This window comes from Stegastes partitus, unplaced genomic scaffold (assembly GCF_000690725.1).
Source record: "Stegastes partitus isolate 25-593 unplaced genomic scaffold, Stegastes_partitus-1.0.2 Scaffold1078, whole genome shotgun sequence".
NCBI classification, from domain to species: Eukaryota; Metazoa; Chordata; class Actinopteri; family Pomacentridae; genus Stegastes; species Stegastes partitus.
The window spans coordinates 168,044-183,250 of NW_007578809.1; the positions used below are offsets into that span (position 1 = coordinate 168,044).

The 15,207-nt window shown below is 39.3% G+C and overlaps 1 protein-coding gene across 1 annotated transcript in view; it reads left to right on the forward strand.

Annotated features, from left to right (window-relative positions):
* Nucleotides 1-1,311: 1,311 nt before the first annotated feature.
* LOC103367708 (collagen alpha-1(XXVII) chain-like) overlaps nucleotides 1,312-15,207 on the forward strand; it is a 19,003-nt gene continuing 5,107 nt past the window's right edge. Inside the window, exons 1-5 of the mRNA XM_008295825.1 lie at nucleotides 1,312-1,669; nucleotides 4,122-4,202; nucleotides 4,908-4,988; nucleotides 5,311-6,195; nucleotides 14,298-15,184. Coding sequence (XP_008294047.1) covers nucleotides 1,312-1,669; nucleotides 4,122-4,202; nucleotides 4,908-4,988; nucleotides 5,311-6,195; nucleotides 14,298-15,184 — 2,292 coding nt within the window. The remainder of the gene's footprint in view (nucleotides 1,670-4,121; nucleotides 4,203-4,907; nucleotides 4,989-5,310; nucleotides 6,196-14,297; nucleotides 15,185-15,207) is intronic.

Below are 15,207 nucleotides of genomic sequence, written 5' to 3' on the forward strand. Positions count from 1 at the left end.
CTGGGATTAGTTGATATTTGAAATTTGAAATATTTGTTTTACTATTTGTGGCTGAGTTGACTTTTACGGATGAAAACTCATATGCATGAAGATAAAGGATGAAATTATAAATCAAGGCAGTTTCCTGGGTTTGGGATAGCAACGTGAAGCTCATGCTGAAAACTCTTTGAAGCAGCTGTGGTTTGCAGAAGGAAGGAAAAAGTAGGTAAAGATCAGGTTTTGAGCAAAACAGGATGAGCAGAATTACTGTGTTGTAGCATTTATCTAATGCCTGATCAGTTCAACCACATGCTGTGATTTCAGAACATATTTAATGCACATTTTTTAACTCTCTGAACTCTAAACAGTTTCTAAGTGCTTTTTGCTGTTGTCATATTTTTGTTTTTTTGTTTTTTTACTCACTGTGGTTAATTTTTTTGGTGAAGAAGGAGGGACAACTCAGAAATGTCTTCTATCAGCATGACGCAGAATGACAGAAATCATAAAAAAACAAAAAAACAAAAGTTGAATACCTTTGATTACTTATTTTGCAAACCTTGAAAAACCTAGAAGGGGAAAAAATGGTGGCTCTACATGTCATAGATATTTCACTGCTTGTATTCTATAATTCATTTACATACTCGTCGGCTCTCTGCTCGGTGTAAACACTGCCTGCTGTTCAGTCAAAAGCCTCTAATTTTATGTCATGGTAATGTTAGTCAAAGCTGAATAAGCTACAACATCCAAGTTGCACTGACAAGCACAGAGTTTTTTTTCTGTGTGAAAATCTGGTTAGACAAAAGGTTATATTTTGGGGAATTTTTTAATAAGATGTTAAAAGAAGTGATTTTGAAATACAAACAAATAGATATCACATTTTCAAGCATAGATTTGATAGACTTTTCCTGATGGAATCACATGTCACAGATGATAAGTTCAAAGACTGTCAGCAAAGCTGAAAAATTTGAAAATTCTCTTTGTTTTCACAATTTCTGGCTCTGATAAATGGTGCAGTTTAGGCAATTTTATTTTTTCCAGTGTGGTTTGGAGTGTGAAAGGTTAACAATTGGAAACAAGCCTAATTTGTATTTTCTGTGTTTTAATTTTTTGCAACTTTAAGTTCACTGAAAATGTTCTTGACAGTTATTTGGAAACACGGCTACTGACTAATTGATCGTTAAGGGAGTAGCATTAGCTAAGCAGCAATGTGAGCGACTGCTCGTACTGTAAAACAGGTTGAAGTGGTCTTACTCCCATCATCATCCTTCTGTCTCCCTGCAGATGTTGTCAAGGCTGCTGGGACTCCTCGTCCTGAAATCTCTCTGCTCGGCCATGCTGCTGCCAAACACCACCGATCCCCAGTTCAGCACAGAAAGAAGCTCGACTTCTGACAACAACACCATCTACTGGACTGGATCAGAAACTATGCCCCCCTGGCCACCCACCGGCTCCCCGCTGATTGATCCCAGAGGTCAGCCGTGGCCATCTGATGACAACATGACTGAAATGCTTCGGATGGTTGGGCCTGGTGGCCCCTCTGGGCCTCCGATGCCCAACACAGCAATCTGCGACATACTGTTCAACTTACCGGTACCGCCGCCCATCGACCAGATCCCTTTGTTCTGCATCTGTTCGAAGTGTAAAGGAGCTGTGGGGCCCAAAGGAGATCGAGGAGACCGAGGCCTTCCAGGCATGTAGACCACTTTAAACACCTGAAATGATCTGTTTGAGTTTTAGTGCAAAACCCTCCAACAGCAGCAGCAGGAGGCTTTTGTTTTTGTTACATCCAGATATCAAGCTTTTTTTTATGGTTGCTTTGTCATGTCTGAAGTGAAGTGAATCAAACACATCTGCAATTTGTCTCATAATTCACGCAAACATTTCTGTTTAAGGCAAGAAACTGCAGGCAAAAACATATACTTTTTTTAATGCACTGGTCATTTTCTAAGGTATTTTACTTGCGTAAAACGACTTTGTTCAGAGTTGTGAGCTGTTTTTTTAATTTACATTTTTAAAAAAAAATGGTGTCCCTAAATTTCAATTATAACATATTTACTGGCTGTTCTCTTAAATTATAGTTTTCCTCCTAATCTGATCCAAGAATCTCCACTTCAGCAGCTTTCACAAACTTCCCAGGTTCATTCTAGTCTACATTCAAAAGGCTTTATGCAGAGAAGTTTGTTTATATATCAGTCACAGCCTGATTTATGAAATGTTTTATTTTCTAAAAACATAGTGAAAGCTGATATTTTGTTCTGGCTGGTGACAGTATTTTCTGATACATGGAGTGATAAAACCTGATAACCAGAATACCCTCTAAAAATGTGTCAACAAAATGAACACAAATGTAGAATCTGGTGTTTTTAGACTCTGGTTCTGCATATTAATGCTAATTGGAGATTTTTAGATACGCAAGTGCCTCATTTGCATATTTAAATAAAAAAAAGTTTGTCTTAGTATCAGCAATCAACTGGGCAGTTTTATATTTACTAATTAAAAAGTTAAGCCCACCACTTCAGTTCAGTTTGCCCCAGACTATTAAAATAGTTTTGAAGTAATTTTTAAAATAACTTTCAGTCCAGCGTTTTGGAAAAATCAGCAACAAAAAATGCAAAAAGTAGATGACACTGTCACAACTCTCATCTCAAACATCGGTTAAGAAAACAGTTCATGGCTTTTCTTGTTTTACGAATCAGGTTCATCTTGAAACTGATAAACCCTGTGGTTCCTTTAAACAGTGAGAGGTGAGGCCTCCTCACATGACTGCAGTAAACCACGTATGATGGCCAGCGGGCAAGAACATGACACACATTTGAATGTAAACCACCGCAAACACGAGAACACGAATGAAAAAAAAAAAAAAACTAGGTTAGCAGGACTCATTCAGACAGGAAGAAGTAGACAGCAAGAGGTACAGTCATCAGAAGGAGAAGAAAACAGGTGACTGTCACAGAGGTAAAATACTGTATTTTATCATTTTAAAATCCTTGTGAAAAATGAAGAAACCTCAGGGCCTGAAAACAAGATTTGCTCTCAATCTGTGTGACTTTATGGGTAAAAGGTGTCAGTTTTGTCAGACTTAACTCTCTGAACTCTAAGCATTTTCTGGGCATTTTTTGGCTACTCTTACATTTTTCCTCACTGTGGCTCATCAATAGAAAAGGAAAAAAGAGCTGACTTTTTTGTCCTAAGTGCCCAAGTACACCTTTAATCTGTTTCTATACTTGTCTCCTCTCTGCTCTGTTTAAACACAGCCTGCAGTTCAGCTGACAACTGCACATGTGTTCGTCGGATGCAGCCGCATCAGTTGTGGCTTCTCAGTTGCTCCGAGGAGTTCAGATTTCTTTGCTTTGTACAGAATCTAGCAAAAATGTTTTATTTTTGGTATATTCTTATACGAGACATGTAGAAAAAAGGGATTTGATAAAAGGTCACGGTTTTAAGCTGAGATCTGATTGCATTTTCTGTTGGTACCACATCACAAGATACTGTAAAGAACCATCTGAATGTTATAAATCCTACAATATTTTCTATTTTTACAATTTCTGGCTTTAAAAAAAAAAAATACTGTGAGTTATTTGGCGATTTTTGAAAGATAAAATGCATTTTTGGTTTGGGGTTTCAGAGAGTTAAGGACTCAAATTACTTGGGTTGACCCAAGTTACTTAAAGCATCATGCATCAACAATAATTGTTACTATTATCTGTCAGCTAGTTAATCTTAGTGCATCACAGGTCTGATCTAATATTACCAGCACAGACAATGGCACAGTGACCACTGATCATGTGACAGACTTGTAGCGATGCAAGCAAGATGTCAAAAAAGTCAAGCTCCTGCAACACTGTCTGGTCTGGACTCTTAGGAGCTTCAGTAAAAGGCGGATATACTTCTATTTTAGGATCTTGAAGGCGTTTCACCTCTCATTCAGGAGGCTTCTTCAGTTCAGAACTGAAGAACCATCTCTAAATGAGAAGTTCAGTAAATTTTTTTTTTTACTGAAACTGGATTACCATGACCTGAATGACTGAGCATCTACAAAGGCATATTTCTAGCCTGAAATAACTTCAAATATAACCTCTAGAATTCTGAGAGTGTTTCCAGAAGGCTGTGTTCAAACTGACCTGACTGTCACCTTTGATCAGGTGAACCTGGGAGTCCTGGGAGAAAAGGACTGACCGGCTTCAAAGGTCTTCGAGGATTTACAGGCCCTGAAGGGATGAAGGGTGAGTTACACATCCAGGACTCTTCAACACTGCCCTAGTGACGACAACAAACATGACAAAACCTCAGTCCTGTTCTTGCATTTTTGGTCTGTTCAGCGATAGGTTCATTTAACATTGGACATTGTCAGTGTACGGCTTGACAAACTAACACATACGGCCATATCACCTAATGCCCAGTTATGTGGGTACAACACCAGAAATACCTAATATGTAACGACAACAACTGATTTAACCCCTAGGCAGAAGCATCTGTGAACTTAAAGTTCCTCGACGGATGATCTGTGGGGTTTAGTTCTTAAATTTAACTGGACTGATTCCTGTGAAGAATAACTAAAGCAAACAAGATAAATAAAACCCAATACAGAGCCCCAAAGAGTCTGACTACTGTAGTCAGTTTTTCACTTTGAGTTTTTTTAGTGGAGACTGATGAGGAAAAAGATGAGGTTAGTTTTTCTGAGGGTCATACTTTATAAAGCAGTTGTAGGTTTTGTACTTCATTAGCCTCGTATAGATCAAAGACTGGAAGCAGGGCAAAACTGAGAGCTACATTCTAACTACAGAAAATCAAGTCTGGATGTTTTCCCTTTAAATTAATCTTCAAAATTAAGTAATTTATTGACCTTACAATTTGACTATTTATTCAGGACATTAATAGCATGTCTAAATATTGTTCATGTCTTATTTCATTTTTGTTTCTTGTTACAGGTCAGAAAGGAGACATTGGGGACAAAGGAATGCCTGGCATAACTGGTTTCAACGGATTAAAGGGAGACCGAGGATTCAAAGGTCTGCTGAGCTCATATTATGTGGCTCAGCCCTCGGTTTAAATGGTTATTAGCGCTACATGGACAACCTACCAAGAATGTTATAAATCACAGTTTCCAAAATAGCAATTTTTATGATCCAAAATCACTAAGTTTTGGTTCAGTTTATGCACAAGAGTTACTCAATTGGGGAAAGACTGCAGTTTGTATTAAGATTCATTTGGGGAATTTGTCATCGGTGTGGGAGACAGCATCACCCAAAGATATCCTGGAAAAACAAATGTTTTGAATTTTTACCACAAAATCAAAAATAATGCAATGATGTGTATTCTGTGTGCTTGCAGGAGAAAAAGGTGACCAAGGATCTATGGGGAACCCTGGTGCAGAGGGCCCCCAGGGGGAAGCCGGCACATGTCCAGCCACTTGTGACAGTGTCCCAGGTGAACCAGGTGAACAAGGCCCAACTGGACTAGTAGGAGCTCAGGGCCTGCCTGGGATGAAGGGATCTGAGGGACCCAAGGGTGTTAAGGGGGACAAGGGGGACTTAGGTAAACCTGGGGAATCTGGTATGAATGGCCAGAAGGGGGATCAAGGTGAGCAGGGAATGTGTGAGTGCACTGATGGGGCGGACGGTGCTGATGGAATGTCAGGAGAAAAAGGTGACATGGGGGCCAAAGGTGACACTGGTCCAAAGGGTGAACAGGGCGTCATGGGGCCAAAAGGCAACCAGGGTGATATGGGTGTCATGGGGCCACGTGGTCCCTGCTCCCCTTTCATCCAGTCGGCATTCTCAGCATCTACCAACGAGTCATATCCCGCTCCTGACTATCCAATTTCTTTCCCACGTGTTCTCACCAACCAGCAGGGGCACTTTGACCCATCAATGGGTATCTACACGGCCCCTGTCAACGGTACCTATGTCTTCTTCTTCCACCTTGCAGTTGCCAAGAAGCCACTTAAAGTTGGCATTTTCCACAACTTCTATCCTAAAGTCAAAGTGACAGAAGGAACCTACCCATCCACCACCAGCCACAAGGTTGTCCTCCATCTTGTGATGAGAGACCGGGTATGGATGCAAGTCAAGAACAACGACACCAATGGCATGTACACTGACAAAGAATACACCAGCACATTCTCTGGGTTTCTGCTGCACCCCGACTCCTGTGAATTTATCTCGGGTCGATCTCCCAACATGCCGCCCCCAACTCCTGGAACCTACAGCTGGAATGGCAACACCACACCTCCTCCAAATTAGGCTGTAGTCTGTCGCACAGTTATAGAAAAAGCATCCACAACAAAGTTTTAAAGGAGGGGTATTCAAGAGATTCAGCATTGTCCACTTTTGGAATTGAGCTTTCTGTCAGAGAAGTCACTTTGGTGATGTGCATGTTGTGTAGTTGGTACTCTTCACTGTTGTTTCTGTGTCACTAAGTCAAATTTCTTATACAGACTCCATACATAGATGGACAAACCCTCTGCGATGCCACCCTTAAATTTTCCAAAGAGCCGTTTTGAACTTATGTGTGGTGGTTTCACCTGTTGACATCTTGACACAGCATAATTTCCCCCAACTCCTGGCTGATCCAAAAATGAACAGAAGGGTGAAGTATGATTGAAGCTGTGGTGGTCCATGCACTATCCTATGATGGCATCCACATATCACTCAAAGTGGCCATGATCTAGTTGTGTATAACTTCGAGCCTTAAGAAATGTTAAATGTACAATATATATATATATATATATATATATATATATATGTAAATTACTCCTGACAAAGTTGTCAAGACTGTGAAAATTAGCTACACAGTCCAGAACTGTCTTTTGTTTCAGGTTGTAAACGTGTTCATTTCTGCTGTAAAATTTGACATTTTAACATGGAGGTATATGGGGGACGAACTTGCTTTTAGAGCCTGCCTCAAGTGGACATTTGAGGAACTGCAGTTCTCGGCACACTCCATGTTGGCTGTATTTTTTCAACGTGGAAGTTGCTGTCTGGTTTCTTCATGTAATTCTGTCAATGGCAGCTGGAAGAAGTGGACGACATAGAACTTAAAGCGAGTAAATGCTGCTTTTACCAAACTTTAAGTTCACAGTGGAAAAGGGAGAAAATGTTGGTATTGATTGAGTCGACACACAGTGGTGGTAGAGGTTTGAAAACAAGAACATTCCTTCACGCAAAAATGTGAATCAAGTTTTAGTCTCTCTGTAGTAAATTCAGTTTTTTTTTAACAGTTTAAACTGAAAAATGTAACCTATATTTAAAACATGGAAACACATGATTACTGCATTGCAATATTACCCAAATTTTCTATGAAAAAATGGGTTTTAGGAGTAAATTATAGACAAAGCTTGATGCTGTATTTTTGCAGTGTGTGTGTGTTAATAAACAACCAGCTGTTAGAATTCTTGAACCCAAGCAACTGCTTGGAGAAAAAAATGACGTAGATTCTTACCCTAAAAATACTCCCTCTTTAAATCCATCCATCCATCCATTATCTATACACCGCTTAATCCTCACTAGGGTCACAGGGGGCTGGAGTCTATCCCAGCTGACTTAGGGTGAAGGCAAGGGACACCCTGGACAGGTCACCAGTCTATCACAGGGCTACTCCTCTTTAAATGTGGAGATAAATTCACTTTTTATTCAACACTGCATCTCTTCAAGGCAGGAAAGTCTGACCGGGCTACATCTGATCATGTGTTCACATTTATAAACTGCCAGATCACAGAAATTCAAAGCTGCTCTAATGTTAAAAAATTTTAAAAATACTTTAGAACTTCAGAGGAGATTTATTTTTTTAATCCTTGATATCAGCTTGCTGAAGATTTGCCTTAGAGCTTTTACCATTTCACCTTTTCACATTTTGAGGACACAAAAAGAGAAGGAAAAACAAAACCTTTGCAACTAAAGCAGATGCTCCAATCAGAAGAGCTTCTACATTTTTTTTTTCTGGCAAAAGTGATGGTGTCTGAAGTTTGGCAAATAGATTAAAACATCTACAGCCCTCTCTCTGACATCATTTGAACATTAATTCATTTTATGTGCTATGAGTAACAGCTTTGCAGGGTTTTTCTGGCTCCGAATGGGAATGTGTTGCTTACCTTTTTTACCTCCAGCTTTTGTTCATTCTGCTGGTCGATTCACACAGATTGTATGTGTTCAGCTTCATTTCAGTGCTTTAAGGCTGTTTCCAGCTGCTCATTTATCTCCATGTTACCAGAATAATAGTGACAAATGCAATGTTTTGCTAATGTAAGCATAAGAGTACCAGTATAAAACATGATCTTCAAACTGTTGTAGTTTTGTTCCTTGTTTTAACCCTGAATGCAACAATGCTATTTTCAAATACAAGTCAGGCAAACAATCCAATCCAGAGGCAATTTGGTTTAGTTGTTTGTATCCAAAATAAATTTGGCAAAACCATGTTTCCTCCTCCTGTAACTGCTTTTAATCAGTGTACTGATGGAACCACCGAGACTGTGAGGTGAATATAGTGTGACAGAAAATAAATCATCAAAAGTCAGTTGATACAAAGGTTTGATTAGCTAAAAAGTTTCACAAGCAGGTAAGGAAGAAAAGGGAAACGAGATGTGGCCGAGTGAAGAAGACTGAAGATGCAGCACTGAGAGAATCATGGGTAAATCATTTTATTAACAAGATTTAGCTCACTTTAAAATCCTACATGAAAAGTGTCTGATGAGTCGCAAACTGCAAGGCTTGTTTTCCGAAATAAGATTAAAGACTGAAAAAATTCCACATTTCTGATGAAAATCATCTGATTTTACACGCAAGTCTAATTTTTCAATTTCTATTTGATGAACTACGTCTTGAAGGTACAATGTAAGCTTCTATGACCTGTTAAAATTTGTAAGGTGGGATTTTGCATCATGTGACATGATTTACAAAATGGAAAATCAATAAAAATGGCTGAATTTGCACAACCAGTGGAACTCAAGTAACAGTGCTTGACCTTGCACCACAGTATATAATGAATAAAATACATGTTTAATTTGTAATTCATAAAATATCTTAAAAAAAAAAAAAAGAAAGATTGAAAAGAAAGAACGCTGTGACTGTGACCTGAGTGTGACTGAACTGATGTGGTCTTTTTTTGTTTGTTGGTTTTTTGTTTTTGTGTTTTTTGACTTGAGGTTGTTGTTACCAGCTATACTGAGTCAAAACTCTGTTGTCCTGTTCACGTTACACAGCATGTGCAACAATTTCCTAAAGCTAATAACTTCATCTACATTCATGAGGAAGCCTTATAAAGTGATACGACCACGTTCATGTCTGGAGCATAGTTAGCCTGGAACCAGCTAACTAGGTGTTGCAGTAGTGGGCTGTAGGTTTTCATTATGAAAAGAGTCCAGATGAATGAAGCTGTACTTCTCTGTGCAATGAAGTTATTGTTAAGAATTTATTAAAATGATCATTAAACATGCTTTGTCTACTGAAAATATTAAATAAATTAAAACTGAATTAAAATACAACTTTTCATCAAACTCTGTGACGTAATGCATCTTTGCCAATATAATGGTCAACAATTATCGCACTGTGAGTCTTGGTTTGAAAGAAGAAATATTATAAAACCCAAAACCAACCACTAGGTTTCAAAGTCATGCTATCTTTTAAAATAAATAAATAAATAAATAACCAAAATGTGATTATTTATCAGTCAGAAACTGTAAAATCAGAAAGAGTTCCACCAGAAAATCTAAACAAAATTAATAATATTTCATTAAAATCCGTTAATTCCACAGGTTTTATTTAAAGAAATGCAAAAAATAAACACTCTGAGCTCCTCAGCACAATGGATTCTCCACGACTGAGTTTTTCAGTTAAATTGCAGACTGTATTTCCACAGAGCAAAGACGAAAATAAAACACACTGGATCAACAAAAAAATGCAGCATGACTCAGAAACAGTACGTATTTCATGGCTTTACTGGCATTTTCACCCAACTAATAATAGATGGCACCCTGTGCAACAGGCACCAAACCTTTCACAAGCCTTTCCCAAATAGTTAACATTGAATTCAGGACATTTTCATATTCTGTCTTTCGTCAATTTTTTTGGCAAATGAATTACACTGTAAAGTATAATTACAGGGAGAGTCTTTAAATCAGAACCGAGCTGTATGTTGTTCCTGTGCTGGAGGATCATAGCTGGATTATTTACAATATTATCATATGTGTATTATTAAATATCCATCTGTATTCTAGGGCCTCATTGTTGTCCAGATGCTCTAAAAGCCCATCAGTGAGTCATACTGTTGGACTGGCTGCTGTGTTCTTTCTTCACCGTGAACACACATTGCAGTTTATTTTGACTCAGTTCAACAAACACTGTCTTGCTGCAACACCAAAGAGGTGGATTATTGTGGATTAATACGCAGCTGCAAATAGTCCCCAACACTTCATAAAAACTACATTAAGCAGCTGTTTCAATTAAATTAGTATTTATGAGATGTTTTTGAAGATTTCTGACCCCTCAGTTTCAGCTGATTTTTTTGTACAACTGCTTCAGAATATTTATTGAAGTCACACAAAGTTTTACCTTCACACTATGAAGCTTTTCAGAGTTACAGGCCCTTTAAGTACATAGAGGAGGGTCCAGGTGGGGAACTTGTTCATTTGTGTTATTTTGTGCAGTATTTCTGAACCTTGATAAGTTATTAAGTGCAGGATATACTCACATAAAAACACATTTTTCATTAAAAACTGCAACCACATTCATTTTACATTCAGTCCAGGTGCCACAGTCTAAAGACAAAATCTCACATTAATATTGTTTTAATTCATTGAGTAAATACAATCTCAAATTTTACATCTTCGAGCATCAAAACGTGCCTACATTAGAAAATTATTCTTACTGTCTAGAAAATTAGCCTGGTATCAAAATGATCCTTTCATTGTCTAGAACTTGTTCTGACCAACCACCATCACACATGCTGATATGAGTCTTGAAAGTTTACCCAGAATGCACTTTTTAAAGCTTTCTCTGGTGAATGATCAGAAAATAGAAACACATACAGAGTACCAATGATTGTTTCTATGACTCTGTGTCATAGATGTTAAACTGCTGCAGTTTTACTGTTCACACTATGATACATCCCATAATATTAATACTCAAAGTTGGTTATAGAAAAAAAAAAAAAAACAACAAAAAACTGATGGATATAAAACTGATCTGGTTGCAGTTTTTAACAGAAGTTAAATGTATTTTTCAGCCCCGGAATTTCCATGTGTCTATCTGCTGGACTGAAATAATGAGGCTCAGAAATGATGGAAAAAATCCTGGTATAAAGTGCAAATTGTTGAGAGTGAATAAAAAATGAATTTGGTTGCAGTTTTTAACTAAACGCGCTGTCATGTGGCTATCTCCTGCACTTATTCTGTCATCAGGGCTCAAAAATGCTGTAAAAAGTGACTTGATTTAAAAAGTGCCCAATATGGACCATCTGTACTTTGAGGGCCTGAAACTCATATTCATCATGTGAAGGTAAAACTTTCCATGTCTTCATTAAAGATACTGAAGGTATTGTACATAAAACAGAGGTGATTCTGATGGAGCCAGAGGGAAACTTTTTTTTTTTTTTCAAATAACCCTAGAAAATATCCAGATTTATCCTCCCGTTGGGACTTCGTTTAGAATTCATCGTCTCTGATGGTTTAACAGCTATTTCAGAAGTTTTTCCTCTGAGGGGAAACTACTGGAAGTCCTTGGGGAAAATTAATCTCCTGTGTTGGTGCAAAATGTTGGACTCCAAACTGATCGAAACCAATGAGAAAGAACATTCCGGAGACTGTAAGTAATTGTAAACAGAGAGGAGACAGGAAAAGGTTAAAGACAATGTTTGTTTTTTTTTCCAAGGATGAGAGAAAAAGAAGGGTGGAGAACAATGGAACGATAAACAGATAAAGTGTCTCTCCTTTCGGCTCTGAATATATTTTTGCTGTTTCATGGTCAGGAGAAGGCCCAGTTCTTCTTTAGCGGGACAATGGCGATGCGCCTCCCCTGGCTCCCCCCATCGTCAGCCTTTGTCTGTGGGCCCGATGGGTGAGATGGAACCTGAAAGAAGTTTTGTTTTGGGCGAAGCTTATAAATTCTTTGATCCAGGTCATCTTCCCAAAAAAGATTCTCCCGAGGATGCTGCACAACTCAGACGGAGCGGTGAGTTTTTCCTGAAGCAACTCAGAGGAATTTATTCTCAAGTCTAAGAGAATGTTTGACTAGAAGTTAAAAGAAAAAATTGTGAAAAAAAAGAAAAAAAAAGAGAAAAGGTTTGAAAAATTCAAGCTTTTGCATCTCATATATGTTTTTTTGTTTTTTATCTTGAACTGATCAGTGAATATAAAAGGTGCATTTTGGAAAAACTCATAGACGATGTGTTGACTGTTCCTTAAGCCCTACATGCTGAAATTAGCACTACAACAGAGTTCTATGTTGTCTGTATGGAAAATAGAGTTTTAGTCTGTTTTTAAAAGCCATATGTTTCTCCTTTTTTACACAACGATTACAGCGTAGACCTAAAGGAGAGCAAGAGTTTGATCAGGCTGATGAAGGATGAAGGATTTAGTTGTAGTCGCGGCAAATCAAAGCAGCAATCAGAGAAGCTCACTGATACAGGTAAAAACACATCTGCATGAATGTTAAAGTCGAAACTGAGGGTAGACCCCAGTTACACTTCATGTGTCTTTATATACATAATTTGCAGTGAAATTTCAATAAATTACTGATGTGGCAGATTTGCAAAGGAATAAGATCACAGACAGTACAATAGGTCCGAAGGTAATACTTGTCCTGTGCAAACAGGGCTTCAGACAACATTTACATAGAGTCACTTCATTCTTCATGAGTGGATCTGAGAGCTACATAAAAAGTAAATGCATCCAAAATAACTGTAATACGATTCACCCACATTCACGCTGAAAGTCAATGTTTCAGAAATGTCCGTTGACATTCGACTCAGATCCCTCCAGCCGAGCATTTCTTCATCCAACGAGTGCTAACTGATGGGAGAAGCCTGAGGTGGAGTAAGACTCTTGTTACTCGCTGAGCCTTTTCCTTTCAGGCCAGTGTTGTACTTTTCGTTCTTATAAGCAGAATCAACATAATGAGAATTTCGTCCTCTTACAGTCCACAAGAGCCCTTGCGGAGCCCTGCATGTGTAGCTTAAAATTTGTGTCAGTGTGACTACACTACAAGAGCAACAGGTTGGGCTGCATGATTGGCAGTTTAGTGCATGTAGGATTACACAGATATAATCAGCAATTTCCCTGAAGTTTCCACCAAGGGGATTAATAAAGTTCTATTCTATTATGTGCATGTCCCCCCGTGGACAAGAAAAGTAAGTACACAAGTAACAACTATGCATCTGAATGAAGCTGTCTATGTTCACATCTGCAAGGAAGTAAAATCAAGGCTTTGAGAAAGTGTCCTTGTGGGTATCCTTTGTGTGACATTGGTTCAAAATTGAAAAACAGGTTACAATATGACCGAGCAGCAGCAGCCACTATAAATTGCATGCTGTTGGGTGATTTACTGTAGTCAGACACAAAAGCTGTGTTTTTGCATAGCTGTCTGGGTACAAAAATAATAGAAGAAGCACAGACAGTCGATCATTCATGTGAGTTAAATATTCACAAGGTCAGAAAAAATTCAGAAAACTTGTTTCCATCACCCATGAAGCTTTTTTTTTTTTTTTTTTTTGCAAAAATGTAAAAGCACTTTCAACAAGAATAAAAATATTTATAAAAAATGGGGTAGTTTTTTTTTTTTTTGAGATATTCCATTTCTGCTCTTTTGTGCAAATGTGATACTTCAGACTAAATTCTGATTCAGGGCAGGTCATCCCCTGTTTGTGCTAAAGCTATCTTGACCGTTGCTTTCATTGTGTAGAAGTGCTTTGTCTTCAGATGTGTTCAGCAGCTGGAACTCCTCAGATGCATTACTAATCAGATATGAAATCTGATCAACAAAGATGAAGATTTATGTCTATGTGTAGATTGAAGCATTGAGCAAAATTTAATTGGTAGAAAACACTGGTGCCAAGTGTGAATGAGATGCATTTCTTCCAGTTTGATGACATCATTGTGGGTGTTTCCATTCAAATTATTTTATTCAAAACCATATCCAGAGATGAGTGTCAGTATGCTGTAGCAAGTCTCAAAATGACAAATTATATAGAAAATATTATAATGACACTTGGTTTTGGAGAACTGCTTAAACATGGGAATTCGAAAACACCGAGCATCATCTTTCTCCTTTTCCTGCAGATGTTGTTGAGACTGCTGGGACTTCTCGTTCTGACTTCCCTCTGCTCATCAGCCAGACTGCAACCAACACCTTCTGGCGCAAGTGACCAAGTGGCCACCGAGATGAGGAAGGAAATGCCCGTCAAGGGTGCCACCGAGATGATGAAGGAAATGCCTGCTGACTCCCCCACCGACAGCGGCACCACTGAGATGATGAAGAAAATGCCTGTCAATGGTGCCACCGAGATGATGAACAAAATGCCCACCAACTCCCCCGCCATCAGCGGCGCCACCAAGATGATGAGGGAAATGCACACCGACTCCCCCACCATCAACGGCGCCACCGAGATGATGAAGGAAATGCCCACCGACTCCCCCGCCCTCAACACTGCCACCAAGATGATGAAGGAAATGCCTGTCAACGGCGCCACCAAGATGATGAAGGAAACGCATGTCAACAGCGCCACCGAGATGATGAAGGAAATGCCCACCGACTCCCCTGCCGTCAACACCGCCACCAAGATGATGAAGGAAATGCCTGTCAAGGGCACCACCGAGATGATGAAGGAAACGCATGTCAACAGCGCCACCGAGATGATGAAGGAAATGCCCACCGACTCCCCCACTGTCAACACCGCCACCAAGATGATGAAGGAAATGCCTGTCAACGGCGCCACCGAGATGATGAAGAAAATGCCCATCAACAGCTTCACTGAGATGATGGAGGAAATGCCCACCGACTCCCCCACTGTCAACGCCGCCACCGAGATGATGAAGGAAATGCCCGTCAATGACGCCACTGAGATGATGAAAGAAATGCCCACCGACTCCCCCACCGTCAACCGCGCCACCGAGATGATGAAGGAAATGCCCGTCAATGGCGCCACTGAGATGATGAAGGAAATGCCCACCGACTCCCCCACCGTCAACCGCGCCACCGAGATGATGAAGGAAATGCCCGTCAACGGTGCCACCGAGATGAT